At 41.3% G+C, this 19,381-nt stretch overlaps 6 protein-coding genes across 9 annotated transcripts; 5 read left to right on the forward strand and 1 right to left on the reverse strand.

Annotated features, from left to right (window-relative positions):
• Nucleotides 1-22: 22 nt before the first annotated feature.
• Nucleotides 23-2,256, forward strand: LOC17874460 (mannan endo-1,4-beta-mannosidase 6). Of its 3 annotated transcripts, none has more exons than XM_023777710.1 (5): nucleotides 23-158; nucleotides 587-863; nucleotides 934-1,128; nucleotides 1,233-1,567; nucleotides 1,662-2,256. In XM_023777710.1, the coding sequence occupies exons 1-5, from the start codon at nucleotides 97-99 to the stop codon at nucleotides 2,098-2,100; spliced, it is 1,308 nt and encodes a 435-aa protein (XP_023633478.1). In that variant the 5' UTR covers nucleotides 23-96; the 3' UTR covers nucleotides 2,101-2,256. The 3 variants fall into 3 exon arrangements, with proteins under 3 accessions (XP_023633478.1, XP_023633480.1, XP_006279332.2); XM_023777712.1 differs by lacking the exon at nucleotides 23-158 and adding an exon at nucleotides 178-273; XM_006279270.2 differs by lacking the exon at nucleotides 23-158 and adding an exon at nucleotides 320-501.
• Nucleotides 2,257-2,321: 65 nt separating this feature from the next.
• LOC17874457 (serine/threonine-protein kinase STN8, chloroplastic) lies at nucleotides 2,322-4,242 on the reverse strand. Its single transcript, XM_006279278.2, has 4 exons — nucleotides 3,580-4,242; nucleotides 3,323-3,496; nucleotides 2,839-3,243; nucleotides 2,322-2,753 (listed from the first exon to the last, which is right to left on the reverse strand). Exons 1-4 carry the CDS (start codon nucleotides 4,132-4,134, stop codon nucleotides 2,406-2,408), a joined length of 1,482 nt encoding a protein of 493 aa, XP_006279340.1. The 5' UTR covers nucleotides 4,135-4,242; the 3' UTR covers nucleotides 2,322-2,405.
• A 222-nt stretch (nucleotides 4,243-4,464) lies between these two features.
• On the forward strand, nucleotides 4,465-5,504 carry LOC17874469. Of its 2 annotated transcripts, none has more exons than XM_023777733.1 (3): nucleotides 4,465-4,916; nucleotides 5,021-5,086; nucleotides 5,163-5,504. In XM_023777733.1, the coding sequence occupies exons 1-3, from the start codon at nucleotides 4,566-4,568 to the stop codon at nucleotides 5,271-5,273; spliced, it is 528 nt and encodes a 175-aa protein (XP_023633501.1). In that variant the 5' UTR covers nucleotides 4,465-4,565; the 3' UTR covers nucleotides 5,274-5,504. The 2 variants fall into 2 exon arrangements, with proteins under 2 accessions (XP_023633501.1, XP_023633502.1); XM_023777734.1 differs by having other exon boundaries at nucleotides 5,024-5,086.
• Nucleotides 5,505-8,254: 2,750 nt separating this feature from the next.
• LOC17874465 (probable WRKY transcription factor 62) lies at nucleotides 8,255-9,304 on the forward strand. Its single transcript, XM_006279272.2, has 2 exons — nucleotides 8,255-8,551; nucleotides 8,647-9,304. The coding sequence occupies exons 1-2, from the start codon at nucleotides 8,286-8,288 to the stop codon at nucleotides 9,173-9,175; spliced, it is 795 nt and encodes a 264-aa protein (XP_006279334.1). The 5' UTR covers nucleotides 8,255-8,285; the 3' UTR covers nucleotides 9,176-9,304.
• Nucleotides 9,305-12,481: 3,177 nt separating this feature from the next.
• Nucleotides 12,482-14,612, forward strand: LOC111829068. The gene is made up of 2 exons (XM_023777739.1): nucleotides 12,482-14,326; nucleotides 14,575-14,612. Exons 1-2 carry the CDS (start codon nucleotides 12,559-12,561, stop codon nucleotides 14,610-14,612), a joined length of 1,806 nt encoding a protein of 601 aa, XP_023633507.1. The 5' UTR covers nucleotides 12,482-12,558.
• LOC111829070 lies at nucleotides 14,307-18,746 on the forward strand. The gene is made up of 3 exons (XM_023777744.1): nucleotides 14,307-15,648; nucleotides 15,814-16,866; nucleotides 17,068-18,746. Exons 1-3 carry the CDS (start codon nucleotides 14,631-14,633, stop codon nucleotides 18,744-18,746), a joined length of 3,750 nt encoding a protein of 1,249 aa, XP_023633512.1. The 5' UTR covers nucleotides 14,307-14,630.
• The last annotated feature ends 635 nt before the right edge of the window (nucleotides 18,747-19,381 follow it).

The following is a 19,381-nucleotide window of genomic DNA, read 5'->3' on the forward strand; positions in this document are numbered from 1 at the left end:
ACGTAATGCAAAAACACGAGTTTCCCTAAATTTATTTTCGTGCTCACCCAGATACCCTGGGAGAAAGGGGAAAGAAGATAGAAAAATTAGAAAAGGATGGGTTGGACTGAAGCTTGCACGAAAAAAAATGAATTTGACATGTCAGCTAACTCTAGTGGGTGAGCTTCGAATCTTAGCTTGGCAGTGACACGTTACTTTGGAACTGTCTCACATATCAGTCCGCTGATTGATATCTCTCCAACATGTGAAACCTAGGACCCAATCTCTTGCCTTGTAAGTTAAGGTTTTGGGTTTTTAAAATTGAATCCATGTTTTATTGGCTTTGCTGGTATGATGAACATATTACTTAAACATGCAACCAAATGAAGAAGAATCTGTTCTCATCCATATACCTGCAAAAATGAAGGACCGACTAGAAGTCAGAATCGTGCTCTTTTATGCAGTTTTCATAATTCTTACACAAAACAGAGCACTCGCAGACTTTGACAGCAAGTCCCATGAGTACTAAAATCACGATCATTCAAAAAATTGGTCTCGGAGTTATTTACTTTTAGGGAAGAATGACAAATTGAGACTGTTTTTGCAGGGTTAACTCTGACTCTGTAGGAGAAGAAGAATGGGAGATGGTACAGACGAAAGGGATGCAATTCACCCTTAATGGACAACCATTCTACGTGAATGGCTTCAACACATACTGGATGATGACTCTTGCAGCTGACAATTCCACGAGAGGCAAAGTGACAGAAGTGTTCCAACAAGCCTCCGCGGTTGGAATGACGGTAGGCAGAACATGGGCTTTCAATGATGGCCAATGGAGAGCTCTCCAGAAATCTCCCTCTGTGTACGATGAAGAGGTCTTCAAGGTTTGTCTCTACACTTAAAGCTTCTACCTTCAAGTCTCTTTTCTATTTACAAGTTTGAGCATTTGGACAGGCCCTGGACTTCGTGGTGAGCGAGGCTAGAAAGTACAAGATCAGACTTATACTGTCATTGGTCAACAACTGGGACGCATATGGAGGCAAAGCTCAGTACGTTAAATGGGGCAACGCCTCCGGCCTTAATCTCACCTCCGATGACGACTTCTTCACAAACCCCACCCTCAGAAACTTCTACCAGTCTCATGTCCGGGTGATTATTCCATCCATCTCCCCGAATTTTATTGCTTATTTATCCGGAAAGCACTTTTTCTACCCATCAGGGAGAACTGTGACTTAAATGTGGCTGCATTGCAGGCGGTTCTGAATAGAGTGAACACCTACACAAACATAACTTACAAGAACGACCCCACCATCTTCGCCTGGGAACTCATGAATGAGCCTCGCTGCCCCTCTGATCCCTCCGGTGACAAACTCCAGTCCTGGATACAAGAAATGGCGGTATTTGTGAAAAGTTTAGATGCTAAACATTTGGTGGAGATTGGACTCGAAGGCTTTTACGGTCCCTCTGCCCCTACGAGAACCAGATACAATCCCAACCCCTACGCTGCACAAGTCGGAACTGACTTCATCAGAAATAATCAGGTTCTTGGCATTGATTTTGCCTCGGTTCACGTCTATCCAGATTCCTGGTAAGTTTTGATGCAATATACCAAGAAACAGGCACTGCCCTGAATCTGAAAACAGAGAACAGCTAAAATGGAGTAAATGAATTGCTAACTGTAGGATATCTCCGGCAGTATCAAACTCTTTCCTGGAATTCACTAGCTCTTGGATGCAAGCTCATGTGGAGGACGCGGAGATGTACTTGGGAATGCCAGTTCTGTTCACAGAGTTTGGTATGTCCGCACATGACCCGGGTTTCAACACATCTTTCCGTGACATGATGTTGAATACGGTGTACAAGATGACCCTCAACTCAACAAGGAAAGGAGGGGCAGGTGCTGGAAGTCTGGTGTGGCAGGTCTTCCCTCAGGGAGTAGAGTTCATGGATGACGGCTACGCAGTTTACCTGACAAGAGCGCACACCGCTTCAAAAATCATATCTCTGCAGTCAAAGCGACTGGCCATCTTCAACTCCTTGTGTGGCTGGAAATGCAAGTGGGGATGCAAGAAAAAGAATCACACTGCTCTAGATGCCCTCCTCTCGCATGACGAGCTTTAAGTATCACAACCTTATGTGAATCACAAGTATACAAAGATCAGTGTATACAAGTGTGTTAATATCATATATATTAAGATGAGTGTTTAAACTTACCTTGGAGAGAGATTCCAGACCAATATCAATACAAACATACCTCTGCAGCCTATGAATAAGACCGGATGACGGCTATTTTGATGCAAAACCGCTCAGGCAAAACAAAACTTGTTTGGTTGTGAATAAAAGGAGCAGAGAATATACCAGAAATATGTATTTATGGAACAGAGTTGTGTTATTGTGAACATTTACAACATAAGAATAAAAGCATGTCACTTGCTGAAACTGAGCTTTGAAAGAACAGCGGCCGCTTGATCACCACCCAACAAAAAATAAGGGTGTCTGAGAGCAGCAGCAGCTGAAAGGCGTCCGCGTCTCAGAGAACCTCTCTCGGATATGAGCTTAGTGACGAGGTCCCACCCTCTGGCGGAGTCGAGATCTAGAATGCTCAAGTCTGGCCTCGTCCGAGTCCTGTCCCTCCATCTATTAAGATCATATTCAACTGACTTGATCTCCAAATTAAAATTCTTCAGACCCGCAGTAGATCTTAAGGTGGGAACCGCCATTTGCAGAAGCACAATCCCAGCAGAGTACATATCAAAGAGATCGGGACTATTCAACTGTAAGAATCAGCGCACTAGAAAATCAAACAGAGACTCAAGTGAAGAAGGCAAACATATAGGCATACAAGAATACGAAAACCACCTGCCACAGAATCGGGGAAAGCAAAGCGGCTATAGGCTCGGGAGGAGGAGTAGGCGTTTCCTCAGGGAGGACATAGAGCTCAGGAGGACAGTAGTCGGGATCCAGCAATGTGCGTTCAGGGATGTAATTCTTGCCAATGCGAAGATCAGCAGCAGCACCAAAGTCGATGAGCTTAATCTGGCCCTTCTTTGTAACCACCAGGTTGGCAGGCTTGACGTCCCTGTGAACAATGCCGGTACCATGGATTTTCCTGAGAGATGTAATGATCTGGCGCATTACCTGCTTGATGATCAAAGCACGACGTTTCACAGACTCCACTCCTTGGAGAACGCGACCAAACATGATGGACTCCAGATTGGACGGGAAGCTCCGATCTTTCATGTAATCAGCGAGATCACGGTCTCCCTGTGTTGAAGAAAACAACAGTCATCATCGCAGCATTGTGTAATGTGTAGAGATAGAGATATTAAGGTAAGAAAGGCACCTCGAACCTCCAGACAAGCCATTTGCCGCCTTTTGTAAACATAGTATTGGTCTTGTCGGCGACAAAGCTTCCGAGAAACTCAGCACAGGTCTCAGGGGCCGCCCTTGAGAGTCTGTAGTTGAACCACTCTTCGTAGTCGCCGAATTCCGCGGCACCTCGTACTCCTACCTTCACCTGCAATGATGAAATCAAAAGATGAGTCCTGAGAAGCTGTTGCAAGAAAAGAAAGCTTATTTCAGTTAAAAGCTGTGTACAACCTTCTTGAGAATGACTCTCTGTTTGAATTCGCCGGTAAAGTCCATGGCTTTAGCTCTTGCCTTGCTGACCCTAACGTCATCATCAACACTAGAATTCTTGGGGAGTAGGACGCCGGCATAGACCACGCCGAAAGAGCCTTCGCCGAGTTTCTCAGTGACCAAGAAATTTGACCTCTTCAACGTCCTAGTCCCAAAAAGAGTGTCGAGGCCAAGCTGGAGGGGAGCGAGAAGGTAGGCGTCAATGGCGCCGATGAGAACACCAGGCCTCGCCGTGAGGTAAAACCAGACAAGGCCAGAGGACACAAAGAATCCCCATTTCTGGGTATCCGAAAAGGTGTCGAGGGAATTCTGGAATTCAAGGAAAACAGGGAGGTGAGAAAGAGTATCAACAAGAGGAATGTTCTGCGGGGAAAAACTGCATCTCATCATGTAACTCCGGCGGCTGAGGAGAAAAAGGCTGTTTTGCGATGAAGGGGGAGTGGGAGCGGAGAAGCATGCGGCGGCCGTGGTGGTGGCGGTGGCGGTGGACGTGGCGGGAGAGAGAAGAGAGGCCATCTTATCTTCTCTTCTCTTTCGGTTTGGTTGGTTGGCTCATTTGTATCCAAACGTCACAACCAACACATCGACTCATGTGACATGAGTGACATCTTCGTTTTGGAAGGCCCAAAATGGCCCAATTATGTCCATCAAACCGAAATGAATTAAATTTAGTTAGGCCAATGGCTGAAGAAGCAGAGAACAAAAAAGATAAATAAGAATTAGAAAAGGAAACAGCATTTGACGACACCGAAAGAAAGAGATGAATAATACGACAAAAAAAAAGGAAAAGTAGCCGTTAAGCGCGGAACCCAATTCAAATTCAAAATAAGAAAGAAAAAGAAAAGGCATCCATAAATCCCATTGGGATGATTATTAGGTAAAGAAGTAGTTGACAGCTTCTCTCTTTCATCAATCATCCAACCCAAAAAAAAAAGAAAAAGAAGAAGATGAAAGCATCAGGTCGAAAGGCTCTCCAGCCGAGAAACATCTTCGTGACGACAATTAAGGAGGAGGATACTTTAGTAAAACCCAAAGCTGCTGAAGAGCTGCTGAAGGAGAATCTGAAACAGAGTGTAGAGACAATCGATGCTTCTCTAGCGGAGGAGCTGAGAGCCTTCAAGAAGAAACTTGAGAGGCAGAGAGAGGATCGTGAGCGCACTGAGAAGCTGCTCAATGAGAGGGATGGATTCATAGATGTGCAGATGAGCCATCTTCTCCAGAGAGGAGACACTCAGAAAACCCTTGAAATCCAGGTCGATCGTCTCTTTCGATTGAAGGAGCTCCACGCCTATTCCTCCGTAAGCATAAAAAAAAAAACATACCTCTCTTCTTCTTCTTCTTCTTCTTCTTTCATTTCTTTCTTTTTAATTTTTTACTAATCGCCAAGCCTTTTCTTTCTCAGCAGAAGATTTCCCCGATGCGATCTCTGAGAGACAAGGAGCATGAGAAGATGAGGCGCTTCAGCTTCGTAATTAATGCACACTCTCGAATCTCAATCTCAGTCTCTCATTCATTAACTTATTTCGAACTGATGTGGATTTCAGGAACCAGAACCAGTGGCAGAAGAAGAAAGCCCCGTGAATAAGAATCTCGAGATCGCAAATGAGGAAGCCCAAGAGATGATGAACGCAACTACCGACGCCGCCACACTTTGATCCTTCCAAGATTGTAATGTCTCGTTACTATTGGGCTTTTCTCTTTGTCCACAGGCCCATCTTTTTTCCTTTTTATCAATCCAATCCTCCATCATTACTCTCTTTTTATTAAGATAATCCTTCGTTATTTGAGAAACCATTTTCACTAATTTATTATTCCCTTTCTTTTCTTTTTTTTGTCGGCAACTAATGTATTTGATTAATCCAACAAGGTATTCTTTTAAAATTTAATCGCATGTTTAAGACCAAATTGATAAACCTTCTTTTACAACTCTACTAGTGCATACTTAAATGTTTTGATTATCGATCCTACATATCTGCAAATTTTGTATATTAAACGAAAAAGACAAAGAAAAAAAACATATTAAGGGATATGAATTGTATCGAACTCAAACGCAACTTATATATATATATATATAAGTTATAACATCAAAAACAATGAGTCAACAACTAGCTAGTAACGCGCACCATCGCCTCTATTAGTTATATAAGTTAGGTGCCTGAGATTGATTATCCCATTTGTTAAAGAAACAATATTACACAAAAATCGATATTTTTGTCAACTAAAAAGATCCAACCCACAAGTTGAATACAAGAAAGAAATTAACAATTAAAAACATGATGTACACCTCATATTTATTAGAATCAATTAATCAGTCCAATACAACAAGAACGTGATTAATTCCAAATTGTCTCTACGTATAAGTTACAACGTACTCCCCATTCTACCCGATGATTATTTATTTTCTTCGAATATATTTATCCATGTCTAGATAATAATAGCTATTGTCCTTCACATTTTTTATCGAAAAATCGTTTTGTTATATATAACCCTAACCGGCTAACCCTACACTAATGGAATACCATAGTCGTGTTGCTATTACGTGATGTTTTTAACCAGCAGCAGAGCAGCTGATAAGACCTTATATATATATATATATATATATATATATATATCAAGAGAAGAATTAAAAATTAAAAATATATGGCTATATATGAGATACTAAACTGAGTCATGTTGTACAAGACAAAAAACTAGCATACGTTGGAAGTCTGGTCGTTTAATTTACTCTCTCGTTGATTTCATTTCAACGAGGTTCCGTCTATCGTTGCCATATTTGCAAAAACACCTACAGCCAATTTTTTCGTGCTCAATAATTTTATAAACAACATTATTTGTTTCCGTATATCTACATTTTTATTGGGTCGACCACTAGATTGTGGCCTTGGAAAGTTTAGAGACCGTCGACTGTTTGACTTGTAAACCTTGCCGAATTATAAAGGTATATATTGTGTTAAACTTGTAAACGTTGGTACCACTTCATCATCATCTACGTACATAGTACCATTGCATGTTTTTTTCTTTTTTCCTCCTGGTAATTACATGTTAAGATATACTATTGTACGTTGACAACAGAAGAAAAATGTTAGCTGTATATATATATATATATATTATTCTATCTACTGTATATAGATTTCATCAATTTTTAATTAAAAGATATAAAAATGTTTAATTTATAGCGTTCCCTTTAGCGGATGAATTTGGTGAGAACTGAGAAGATTGGATCCAATTTAGGATTTCATTAATTAAGCAATATACAGTATAACGTGAGAGTGATTTAATTTGCACCTGCAGTGACGATAGGGCACGTCATATATGGTAAGACCGCCGGAGACAGACACCGTTTAATACTGCACATGCATCTTAATGTTGAAAAACTAGTGGATGAGACGGGACAATACTACAGTGTCAGTGTGCATGCATATTTTACCCCTCTTAATACAAATATATACATTTAAGTACTCATCAGCTTGTTGATTAATTAGTTGGTTGATGCATGCTAATTTAAACTTTAAATCTAATCAAATTATCTTTTAAGTGATGTATGGTTTAATTAATGTCAATCGTTAACTTATACTACTCCCTACTATTCAATGTAGAAAAACAAAAAATAAATGTCATCGAGATAATTTGTTTAATTATTACATCATATTTTACGATTAGTGAATGAAAGCAACTCAGCCGCCGATATTGAAACAGAAGCAAAGGCTATTTTAATTATGATTAGTGCAGCTTATTTAATAGTTATTTATAAAGCAAGAAAAGGGAAAGAGAGAAATAAATAAATAAAAATTGAAACTGTTACGTACGTAGATCTAGACATCTAGTATAAGAAAGAAACATGAGTGAGTAGTAGAAGAAAAAAATTTTAAAAAAATAAGGCACATGGGGATTAAGCTTATTATATTAGAAAAACCAGAAAACCTTTTGGCAGCAATGGATCTCCATCGTTGGATAGATGAGATTAGATTGGATTAGTGTATTATATGATGATCTGTAATCCATAATTCAACCACCCATGACGTCACGTCGTCAGCCTAGGATGAGGTCACGAGCCTGACGTCACTTTAAATTTGAGGGAACTCTCTTTACGCCGTTCAAAGTGGCTCCTCCGTTTGTTCTGCGTGCCAACTTCTCAGGTATATCATACATGTACCGTGCCACACATGACCACTTATGGCGTTCTCCTCCGGTCCTTTTTTTTATGCCTAGCTAGCTATACTGGTTTTATTAGGAGATGGAAACCTCTTTTGACTGAAAATAAAAGAGACAGATGAGATGAAAAAAGTTGTAGAGGGGATTCAAATAAAAGTCATGCTTCTTCGATTATGAGTTTACACATGATCGATCATTAATTCATCAACTAATTAATTTATAGAGATGTGGGGTAAGTCAACTAGTAACACTTGTTGGGTTTGTTTTGTCTTTTTCTATCTCGAGGAGTCACTCGTTAATCCGCACATTCCTAAAATACGAATTACATAATAGTAGTATTATCCGATGGGAGAAGATAACGAAGGAGTGTATAGTAATAAACTCACATACGAAACTTCCTAACCTACAACACCCTGATACCTTATATATATATAGAGACATCGACCACATGATCTCTAACTTAATAAACTCACAGATGACGACATCGATATAATTACTCAATATAAATAAAAAAGATGAACTCTTACCAACAAAAGGCTATGGAGAAGCTGCTTCAAGGCCGTGGCTGCGCCAACCAGCTGCTCGTCATGGACCACACCGAGTCAGATTCGTCCATGGAAAGGGAGGACTTGGCCAAGTCAGTCCTCCATTGTTTCTCAGATGCTCTCTCCATCTTGATCGATACTAATGAGCACCAAGACGATCATTCCAATAACTCATCTCCTCAGGAATCTTCTCCTGTTCTTGAGAGCGGCAGGAAACCACCTCACAAGAGGGGAAGGTACGAATATATAAATAAAAATTGAAAAAATTTCAAGAATGATCAGTAAATATTGAATGATGCTATGCTCATCATCATGAGTCTGGTGGTTGCAGAAAGACATCAATGGCAGAGAGCTCAGACTACCATAGACATGAATCCCCGACCCCGATCTACCACGACGGTTTCCTCTGGAGGAAATACGGGCAAAAGCAGATCAAAGAATCTGATCACCAAAGGAGTTACTACAAGTGTGCATACACAAAGGACCAGAACTGTGAAGCAAAGAAGCAGGTCCAAAAGATCCAGCACAGTCCTCCATTGTACTCAACCACTTACTTCGGCCAACACACCTGCCAGCTTCATCAAGCTTATGCCACTTTCCCCATTGAGACCTCTGACCCCGAAGACCACGAGGGATCCCACATGATCCGATTTGGTCAGCCCAACACCAGCTTCTCCCCCTCCGCCAATAGCCTCCGTCAACATCAGAATCAGAATCAGAATCACATGGAAGATGAATACATGAAACCAGAGAAAGCAGAAGAGTGGTCTTCATCCCAGTGGATGTCGTCCGAGGTTGCCCACGCCGTGGAGGCTTTCGAGTTTAACCCTTTCTGGACATCTCATGACTTGTCATCATGACCCTATATCGATCCCCTCTATCATCATACATAGCGTCCTTTAATCCTTAATCCTTGTCTTACTTCTTTTTTGGGTCATATATACATCTCTATATATAAATATATGTACTTGCGTAACCCTTATATATTTCAATCGATCTCTACTTTTAGAGCTTTTTTTTTTAGTTAATATTAATAATAATACATGATGGTTGTATTGTTGCCACTTGCCAGCTCTTTTCTTCTTCTTGTTTTGTACATATATACTAATGGGATTCTTTTATGAACAAACCTTTGAGTAATTAGGTTTTTAATACCCTTCAACCATCAACGGACAATTATGATGAATAACTAATATATGTATATACAACTCTATTATAAGAAGATAAGAAAAGAGGGAACGCTGACGCAGATCTAGACTTGGTTTATTTATTCTACATTGAAGTTAGTAGTACCCAATGTTGGAATCCAGAGAAACAATCAAAAACAAAAAATGTTATCTACAATAAAATTGTTTGCAAGTATGGCTCGTGGCCGTGAGTATTCATTTAACCATGGGACCATGCTGGTGTCTGCGAGCCCGAGGGAACGAGCGCTCATACCACACTGACAAAAGAGAAAGACATTTGTTCGAGCTAGGGTTTTCACTCGTCGGACTAGTGTTTCTATTCGCCGGCCGGAGTAGTTTTGACACACTATAGATACCGTTATCCCCTCTATTAGACTATGGTTTTGATTAACCGGTTTGTAACCGGACGAATTAGAATAAACCATAAAAGCTGTTATATAAAGCATGCTGAGTTTGTAACAAACACTTAATGAGAAATAACAGAATCATTTACATCGTCTTCTTCGTTTGATCTTTCTCATTCTATCATGGTATACACTAATTAATTGCTGTTATTAAAACAAATTTGAAAGATGGTCATAGATAAAAGTTTTTGTAAGACCAGACTAGCTCATGCAAATCGATTAATAATCGTACAAAATTCTAACACGAGGGTCAAAAAGTAGAGACACAATAAATTGTTGGTCAGGTCATTGAACTTGCCATTGAAGCAGCTCGGAAAGATAAAGAGGAGACCTTCTTGACCCTTCTGCCCTAAGTACCCACTAACTAACTTATTAATATTATTCATTCATAGTCAGATAAAAACAAAACAAACTATAAATTAAATATCTCCTTTCGAGTTAAAGGGCCTTTCTATTGACTAATTATAAAGCTTCTTAGAGCCACTCATTTAAATGAGCCAAGATCGTATAGTTTTCCAATTCAATGTGTATGTTCTCAAAAGAAAAGAAAATAATAATAATGCATATAACTCATTTGTTTTATTTTAATATCTTTAACATTTAACATGTCATGGTCCCCCTCTTGGTGTTAATTGTGAGCTTACCGCATATGGTGCAATATAAAACCGGATAATTAAGATTATCCTAATCAAGTACCCAACCCATAGGTAGATACTGTTTAAGAATTCTAGAAAAAAACAAAATTAGGATGACGAATACTGTTTGGTACCTTAATCATTCAAAGATGTATGCATGATTCATGGCACAAGTAATTAAAAAGTATGCATACATATATATTATATATATACATAACTCGTCATGGATTTTCGAATTAGTTTAGGTAGGAGAGACTAATCAGGCAAACGGACACGAATATATCTCTTGTTAAAGTATGCAACAAGGATTATTTTTCAAGGCGTTGGGTATGCGATCGATGTGAGGATGTGTATGTATTATGTAAGCATATGTCTGTCAATGGTATCATATATATATAGACGTATTAGATAGGACAGATGCTCCTAGCTATAATATATTAAATGAGAGACCTTGAGCAAATATCAAACTCATTTTAGCTGTGCTGCTGCTACAGAGAATCTAGGCTGAAGTGTCTTGTTAGATTCGTTATAAACGTGAAATGCATTTTTCTATACTTCCATATTGGTACTTATCTGTAAAGTACCGATAAGTATAATAACATATGCATATTTTTAATTTAGAGGGTATAAGATAAGATGACTCCAAAAGCTTAGGTTAAACAAGAGCTAAGAGTGAAAGCAACGTCCGTGTGGAAAAATAAAAGTCTCGTTCAATTTGATTTGAATTGATGGGTTGGTTAAGTATAAACACACTGCGATATTCACACTTTGCTCTCTCCCTTATCTTTTCTTTTCTTAGTTTTCTGGTCAAACTCGTCTCCACTTATTTTTCCGTATCTCTTCGGTCAGCGTATAGTAATATATTGGATTGACCAAATAAATGGTCTAGCTAGGTTAAAAGACCGGGCGGTGCTCATAAGTCATAAAGATGTCTGACGTGTATATCTATTTTTTGCTGCACATATTTAAATAGAACCGAGATCAATTAAATTGATAGTATTGTTTTATATCTTGGAATAGCTTTAGACTGATATTAAATTACAATCAGTGATTTTACCGGATTAATAAGAGGCGTACAATAATTATAAAATACATTGAAAGGGGCTTGCGGACAGCTCTCGAGGATTTATAAATGGGCCTGATATTCAGAATAAAATAGCCCATTAACTAGGTGATTCATGCCCAAATCATAATATAATCTTATTTTACCGAATCAATAGAGAGCGAACCGACGATATGTATATTGGCTCCCTGTTTGACAGTTATTAACTCTTTTATTTTATGGTTGGGCCTTTAACAGTTTTCTTTTTGTTATTGGGCCCAACCATACATATTTGTTATTTATTTTGGATGTCAAATATTCATATCTTATTACAGTAGTAAACATCAATACATCATGTACATTGTACATTCATGACACACACACACACACACTCAAATTGGTAATCTTTTGATAGGAAAAAAAGGAAAATTGTATACCTAACAATGAATAAACAAAACACTAATCCAACTTGAAAATAAAGTTGAAGATTTATATAGTTATCTTTTTATATAGTATAGATGTGAATTGAACCAAACAAAACTAAACAGAAATAAAATTAAAAATAGAAGTAACTAAAAACATAAAAAAATACGAAAATAAATATTATTTACTCTAGGATAGACATGTTATGATAATAATGTAAAGTGTGGAATTGTTGCTTGGGAATGAAACAAAGGAAGGGTTTTGAGATCGTTTGGTAGGCATGTTTTTTTTTTTTTTATCGTCATCATAACACTCATTAGCCCTGTTTCTTTCTTTGTTTCTCCATGAATAAATAAAATTACTCCCTGTTTTAGTTAGTGGTATTAATAATATAGGACTAGTTAATTTCCATTAAACGAGTATGATCGACACAGAAGAACCCAATCTATCTATACAATATACATATATAAGAAAAGAAGGATAAAAATAAGCTAGAGGCAATAATATTCAGCTGCGAAGGCCTTTCACCCTCTTTTCCTTTTTTCTCTCATCATGTCGAGACGCCCCAGACCAAGTTGGTATAGAGAATCTCCCCCCAAGCACCAAACCCCTCTTCCCGAGATGGAGGATGACGATGATGAGGTAGTGGTGCTCCCTCAGGTTGATAATGAAGCTGTCCTTGCAAGACTCAACCTCAGTCTTGTTGGAAGAATTTTTCACAAAGGAGGTAGAAGCCTTGAGGCTCTCATCACTACTCTCCCCAAAGACTTTATTTGGAATGTGGAAGGTCGAGTTCGTGGAGTACCTCTTGGTGATTCACGTTTCCAGTTCTACTTTGAATCTGAAGCTGATCTTCAAAAAGTCCACAGTAAACGCCCCTGCCACTTTAATAGGTGGTCTTTTGCTCTGGAAAGATGGGAACCCCATGTTGGGTCTACCTTCCCCGACTCTATGACGTTCTGGATCCGCTTTGATGGCATCCCCTCCGAGTATTGGACAGTCGAAACTCTCACCAACTTTGGAACCTCTCTTGGTACGGTCCTTGAAACAGATACCATTAACGGCCGTATTCAAGTCTCTGTTAAGGCTGATGCTCCTCTGAAGTTCCGTAAGAAGACCCAAATCCCTTCTGGGGAGGTCGTCTCTGTAGCCCTCTTTGACGAGAAACTCATTCGCTGGTGTAACTTCTGTCGCCGGATCTGTCATGAAGCTGGGTTTTGTCCCCACCTAAACAAGGAGCAGCGTATCTTGTACCAGCGGCAATACGAGACGGAGAAAGCTTTTCGTGCTCCGGCTCGTGAAGGAAACCCCTACTCTCGTGCGGTTCTTCCACCGCAAAGGGTCTCAGGCTCTCGACGAGGTCGTGAGCGTCATCTCCGGGATGGAAGCTCTGGCTCTCATTCTCGGTCTTCCTTATCTCCGGTCAAGGAATCAAGAAAGGAGAAATCTCGTTGGGACTCTCCTAACCGGCGCCAGAGCTCTCCGAGATCGAGTCATCCTTATCCCGATGGTACTTCTCTTCCATACTCTGGTAAAGGGAAGGAGGTGGAAGAGGGGAAGAAAAGGAGATTGGAGTCTCACTCTCTGATTGTGAGGGACCCTCTTGGGCCTGGCTTGGACAAAGGTGAGCCGTCTCATGCTCGTGAACCCGCTCTCTGCCACAATTCGCTTCTGGTTGCTTCAGAGCCTTCGCAAATTGCTGCTTCAGACTCCCAAGCAACAATTTCGGAGTCATACCTCCCCCGAGCCAAAGAGAAGCAAGGGTACTTGTCTCCTGCCTTTGCTCGTGAGAGGCCTTTCCGTTTGAATCTTCAGAAGAAATCGATTCCGGATGGGTCTTCCTCTCTTGGTGCCAAGAATCGGAACTCACCCCCTCCTGAGCTTACTCCTGACACGGGTAGTTCAGTGAAGAAATCCCTGCGGTTTACAACCCAGGAGACCCCTCAAGTTGAGCCTCTTACTCATCTCTCTTTTGAGAAGCTTTCCCTGGCTGACAAATCGGCAAAATCCTCTCGCCGGAAAAGCTGGTATGAGATGACGCTGGAAGAGGATGATGATCGTGCTCAAGCGGAAGGCCCAGAACCGGACAAGGAAGTTGGATTGGAGCTGTCGCCTTCTGATGAGGAGTTGGAGTTGAATCTCATGGACAGGAGGATGATGGAAAACGACGACCTCCTTGGCGATGATCTCCATGCGGAATTACAAAACCAAGAAGCTTTGACCGTGATTAAGCCGACCTCCCCCGCCTCTGCCGTGGTCTCGCCGAAGTCGGTGGGGCGTAGCTCGTCTTTCGCTTCCATCGAGCATGTTTCGTTGGAAGGTGATTTTCCCCTTTTGGGCCAGGGAAGCAAGAAAAGGCCCAAAAGAAAAGACAAAGCTGAAGGTTTTTCCAGAAGGGGCCGCAAAAGCCCATCTCTCCAAATCAGTTCTGTCTCTCGAAAGATTCAAATTGCGAGAGGTGGTTCTCCCCTCCTCCGTCACTCGAGCAAACTGGGCTCCTCCAAGACCAATCCGAAGAAAGCTAACTCTGTTACCCGTAATAGGGTGGTTATGGTGTCTCAACGTCAGAGTTCAAGTCATGGTACCATTCCGGTAGGGCCTTCTAACCCTTCCGGACCCGAACCATGAAAATCCTAGCGTGGAATTGTCAAGGGGCGGGTGCTAAACTTACCAAACGCCGACTGGAGGAGATGTGCCGTATGTATTCTCCAGGTTTTCTTTTTCTTTCAGAAACTAAAAATGATCTTTTGTATCTTCAAGAACTCCAAACTACGCTACGGTTTGATTGTCTTCAAACAATTGAACCGATGGGTACGAGTGGGGGTCTTGCTCTTATGTATTCTCGGGATTACCCGGTTCATTTCTTGTATCTTAGTGATCGATTAATGGATATTGAAACTATTATTGATGGAAATCGTGTCTATATTACCTTTGTTTATGGCGATCCGGTTGTTCAAAACCGAGAAAAAGTTTGGGAACGTCTTACCCGGATAGGGATTAATCGCTCTGAACCTTGGTTCATGATTGGAGATTTCAATGAGATTACCGGAAACCATGAGAAGAAAGGGGGGAAACGGAGATCTGAATCCTCCTTTCTCCCTTTCCGGACTATGATTGAAAATTGTGGTATGCTTGAATTTCCTTTTACAGGGAACTTCCTTTCCTGGGCAGGTCGTCGACAATGCGGTTTAATCCGCTCCCGCCTTGACCGGGCTCTGGGAAATGAAGAATGGCACCATATCTTTTCCCACACAAATGTGGAGTATCTTAAAATGTGGGGATCCGACCACAGACCCATGTTAGCCTCAGTTCAAAATAGACCCCTTAAAGTTTTTAAAAGGTTTATGTTTGATAAGAGATGGATTGGAAAACCTGGCCTAAAAGAAGCTGTTAAGGCGGGTTGGAGATTCTCCAGACATGGTCGAGGCAGCTTTCTTCCCCGAAAGATTAAAACATGTCGGGTGTCTATTTCGAATTGGAAAAAGACTTTAGTGACCAATTCTGAAAAACTTATTCTGAGCCTTCAATCTCAAATTGACGCAGCTCAAGAAAATCCAGAGATCACCTCTGAAGCTCTTTTAGAGTTAAAATGGAAACTGTGTGATGCTTATAGAGAGGAGGAGTTGTACTGGCAGACAAAAAGTCGTGAGACGTGGTTAAAACATGGTGATAAGAATACCAAATTCTTCCATGCTACTACCAAACAACGGCGGGCTAGGAATAGGATTACTGGCCTCCTTGATCAGGACAACAGATGGGTAGATAATGAAGATGGGATTGAGGAGCTTGCAGTCTCATACTTCAGAGATTTATTTACGACCTCCAACCCCAGGGATGTGGACTCTGTTCTCCGGGCTGTTCCCGTGTCCATAACTGAGGAAATTAACCTATCTCTCACAAGAGATTTCTCTCGTGATGAGGTTAAACGGGCCCTCTTTTCCCTCAACCCCGAGAAGACTCCAGGCCCTGATGGTCTGACGGCCCTATTTTACCAGCGGTTCTGGGATATAGTTGGAGACGACCTTGTCAAACTAGCCCAAGATTTCCATTCGACCGGTTCTTTTGATGAATCTCTGAATGCGACAAACATATGCCTTATTCCAAAAACTGATCGTCCTCGATCGATGAAGGAATTCAGGCCAATAAGTTTATGTAATGTATGTTATAAGGTCCTCTCGAAGATTCTTAGTCTTCGACTGAAGAAATTTCTTCCCGACCTAATATCTGAGACTCAGTCGGCTTTTGTGTCCGGCCGCCTTATTACGGATAATATCTTGATTGCTCAAGAGAATTTCCATGCCCTCCGTACGAATTCGAATTGTAGGAAGAATTTCATGGCTATTAAAACATATATGAGTAAAGCTTTTGATCGAGTGGAATGGCCCTTTCTTAACGCTCTGATGCTGAAAATGGGTTTCGCTCAGAAATGGGTTGATATGATAATGTTTTGTATCTCTTCGGTGTCGTACCAAGTTATCATAAATGGAACCCCGAAGGGACATATAAAACCCTCACGGGGAATCAGGCAAGGGGACCCAATTTCCCCCTTTATTTTTATACTCTGCACTGAAGCCCTTGTGGCTCAGCTGAATGAAGCAGAATGGCAAGGCAAAATTCAAGGCCTTCAAATTGCTCGGGCTAGTCCCTCGACATCCCATCTTCTCTTTGCGGACGATAGTCTCTTTTTTTGTAGAGCGACTCCTGATCAAGGGACTGAAGTTCTAAATGTTATACGCCGGTACGGTGAGGCCTCAGGCCAACTCCTTAACGAAGGAAAGTCTTCTGTGATGTTTGGGCACGAGGTGTCTCCAGTAACCCGTACCAACATTAAGAATATCTTAAGCATTCAGACCGAAGGTGGTATGGGTACTTATCTAGGATTACCCGAAAAAATTTATGGATCCAAAACCCAAGTTTTTTCCTTTGTCCGTGATAGACTTCAAAGGCGAATTAGTACTTGGTCTGTCAAATTCCTCTCCAAAGGGGGGAAAGAGGTACTTATCAAGGCGGTAGCCCAAGCTCTTCCGACATATGTTATGTCGTGCTTTCTACTTCCCAAAGCTATCCTTTCGAAGTTAAGTAGCGCCATAGCTAACTTCTGGTGGAAAACCAGATCGGAGAGTAACGGTATCCATTGGATAGCCTGGGACAAATTATGTACCCAACACTCGGAAGGAGGACTTGGGTTTCGTACTTTGGGTGAATTTAACCAGGCACTCCTTGCCAAGCAATTTTGGAGACTCCTTCGCTTCCCAAATTCTCTGTTGAGTAGAGTTTTGAGAGGTAGATACTATAGATTTAGCGACCCCCTTCAGATAGTAAAGGCCAATCGTCCCTCCTATGGATGGAGGAGTATCTTTTCTGCCAAGCCTCTGATTGTTTCAGGACTGCGCAGAACTGTTGGCTCCGGAATGTTAACTCGGGTATGGACTGACCTGTGGCTTCCCACAATCCCACCTCGACCTGCTAAAAGTGTTCTAGCTTTTCAGGATCCGCATTTGTATGTCAATGATCTACTGAATAGGGATACTCAGGAATGGAAGCTTGAACTTCTGAATGCTATTGTGGACCCATCGGATATCCCTCTGATTCTGGGCATTCGCCCTAGTCGGACTTACCTGAGTGACGGATATAGCTGGGTTCACACAAAATCAGGGAATTATACTGTTAAGTCAGGATATTGGGCCGCGAGAAATCTTTCCCGCCCTTCTTGTGACCTCCCTTTTCAGGGACCGGATGTTTCGGCACTCCAGGCACAAGTGTGGAAAACTAAAACCACAAGAAAGCTAAAGCATTTCATGTGGCAATGTCTCTCGGGTTGCGTTGCAACCTGCCAAAGACTTTTCTCTCGACACATTGGTAGGGAGAAAGACTGCCTCCGTTGTGGTCATGAAGAGGAATCAATTAACCATCACCTCTTCGAATGCCCTCCGGCTAGGCAGGTCTGGGCTTTATCCCCAATACCCTCTTCAGGGACGGTGTTCCCTCGCCAATCTCTATTCTACAATTTTGATTTTCTCTTTTGGAGAGGTCAAGAATTGGAGATAGACGTATCCAATATCCACAACTTCCCTTGGATTTTGTGGTTTATTTGGAAAGCCCGTAATAGGTTTTTATTTGAGAATATAAGGGTGTCACCTGAGGAGACCCTTCTGCTTGCTACTCATGAAGCAGAAGTGTGGCGGCGGGCTATGGAAGCAGATGCTTCGCCAGATCCTCCGCCACCTCCTTTGGTAGTCCATAGGCCCCTATCCTCCCCAATTCTAGAATGCCAATGTGATGCCTCCTGGCTGGATTCCGATCCTTTTAGTGGTCTTGGGTGGATCCTACTGGATGATAGAGGAAATTTCTCGCAAGGCCACTCTTGGTTTGGACTCAAGAGTGTTAGAAGGTCCCTCTCACCCCTTCATGCTGAATGGGATTCCCTTCTTTGGGCCATGGAGAGTATGCTAGCGCTTAGTCATTTCAACGCTAGCTTTGCCACGGATTGTTCGGATATCCTTGCTGTTTTGGAGGCGCCATCGGATTGGCCCACGTTTGCAGCTGAATATGCTTCCTTTCGTGATCTGGAGAATTCTTTCTTGGACTTCAATATCGGCCGTATCCCGAGAAAGGAAAACGGGCGCTCAGACTACCTTGCAAAGAAAGCAAGATGCCGTGGAGTTCATTTCTCCTACACAAGCACATCGGCACCTTCGTGGCTCTTCGTAGAGGAGAGTTTATTCCCGAGAAGCTTGTAATTTAGTTCTTTAGATGACAAAAAAAAAAAAAAAAAAAAAGAAAAAGAAAAGAAGGATAAAAAAGAAGAAGAGAAGAGCGTCAATGAATCATACAAGTCAACGGGAAGATTAGTGAGATGGAGTGAGCACCGTTTACGCCACTTCTCTCCACTGTGTGCATTCATTGAAGTGGTTTTAATCTAAATGTAATAAAATAAACAACTCCGTCAGTCAGTAGCTTATTTAAAGTAAAGTCAGTGTTGGCATAATCAAAAGATTGATAAAACAAACACATGCGTGAGTGGTACGACTAGCTAGACTAGTAGTAGTAGTAGTAGTGCTTGAGGTGTGGAAGCTCTACGTACACCATCTCTCTTTCTTTTTTTGTCAACAGGAATTTTATAGATAAATAAGGTCGAACACCATCTCTCTTCTTCATAGATTTTAGATTGTCTACAAATAAAATCATTCCTTTCACTTAACTTTGTGATTAAAAAATGATACTAATTATCGAATAAAAAAGAAAGGAAATGATGGCGTAGAATAGCATGCTCAGGGACAAGAAAGAAAGGCTTTGTGGGAGAAAGAGATCACTTGTCTTCTACTCCATCCTCTCTGTTTGCTGCTTCCATTGATTGCTTTATATTTTTCAAATC

Source organism: Capsella rubella, unplaced genomic scaffold (assembly GCF_000375325.1).
Source record: "Capsella rubella cultivar Monte Gargano unplaced genomic scaffold, Caprub1_0 scaffold_24, whole genome shotgun sequence".
Taxonomy (NCBI): Eukaryota; Viridiplantae; Streptophyta; class Magnoliopsida; order Brassicales; family Brassicaceae; genus Capsella; species Capsella rubella.

Bases quoted from the DNA above. Each gene is read 5' to 3' on its own strand.
- LOC17874465 (XM_006279272.2), top strand. From the start codon at position 8,286: ATGAACTCTTACCAACAAAAGGCTATGGAGAAGCTGCTTCAAGGCCGT. The intron at 8,552-8,646 runs GTACGAATATAT...TGGTGGTTGCAG, and splicing joins CCACCTCACAAGAGGGGAAG to AAAGACATCAATGGCAGAGA.
- LOC111829070 (XM_023777744.1), top strand. From the start codon at position 14,631: ATGAAAATCCTAGCGTGGAATTGTCAAGGGGCGGGTGCTAAACTTACC. The intron at 15,649-15,813 runs GTCGTGAGACGT...CATACTTCAGAG, and splicing joins GTTGTACTGGCAGACAAAAA to ATTTATTTACGACCTCCAAC. The intron at 16,867-17,067 runs GTATGGGTACTT...TACTTCCCAAAG, and splicing joins AAGCATTCAGACCGAAGGTG to CTATCCTTTCGAAGTTAAGT.
- LOC17874469 (XM_023777733.1), top strand. From the start codon at position 4,566: ATGAAAGCATCAGGTCGAAAGGCTCTCCAGCCGAGAAACATCTTCGTG. The intron at 4,917-5,020 runs GTAAGCATAAAA...TTTCTTTCTCAG, and splicing joins AGCTCCACGCCTATTCCTCC to CAGAAGATTTCCCCGATGCG. The intron at 5,087-5,162 runs GTAATTAATGCA...TGTGGATTTCAG, and splicing joins AGATGAGGCGCTTCAGCTTC to GAACCAGAACCAGTGGCAGA.
- LOC111829068 (XM_023777739.1), top strand. From the start codon at position 12,559: ATGTCGAGACGCCCCAGACCAAGTTGGTATAGAGAATCTCCCCCCAAG. The intron at 14,327-14,574 runs GTGATTTTCCCC...TCTCAACGTCAG, and splicing joins CGAGCATGTTTCGTTGGAAG to AGTTCAAGTCATGGTACCAT.
- LOC17874457 (XM_006279278.2), bottom strand. From the start codon at position 4,134: ATGGCCTCTCTTCTCTCTCCCGCCACGTCCACCGCCACCGCCACCACC. The intron at 3,244-3,322 runs GTGCCTTTCTTA...TCTTCAACACAG, and splicing joins GGCTTGTCTGGAGGTTCGAG to GGAGACCGTGATCTCGCTGA. The intron at 2,754-2,838 runs GTGGTTTTCGTA...TGATTCTTACAG, and splicing joins TTTCCCCGATTCTGTGGCAG to TTGAATAGTCCCGATCTCTT.
- LOC17874460 (XM_006279270.2), top strand. From the start codon at position 353: ATGCAACCAAATGAAGAAGAATCTGTTCTCATCCATATACCTGCAAAA. The intron at 502-586 runs GTACTAAAATCA...CTGTTTTTGCAG, and splicing joins TTTGACAGCAAGTCCCATGA to GGTTAACTCTGACTCTGTAG. The intron at 1,129-1,232 runs GTGATTATTCCA...GCTGCATTGCAG, and splicing joins TCTACCAGTCTCATGTCCGG to GCGGTTCTGAATAGAGTGAA.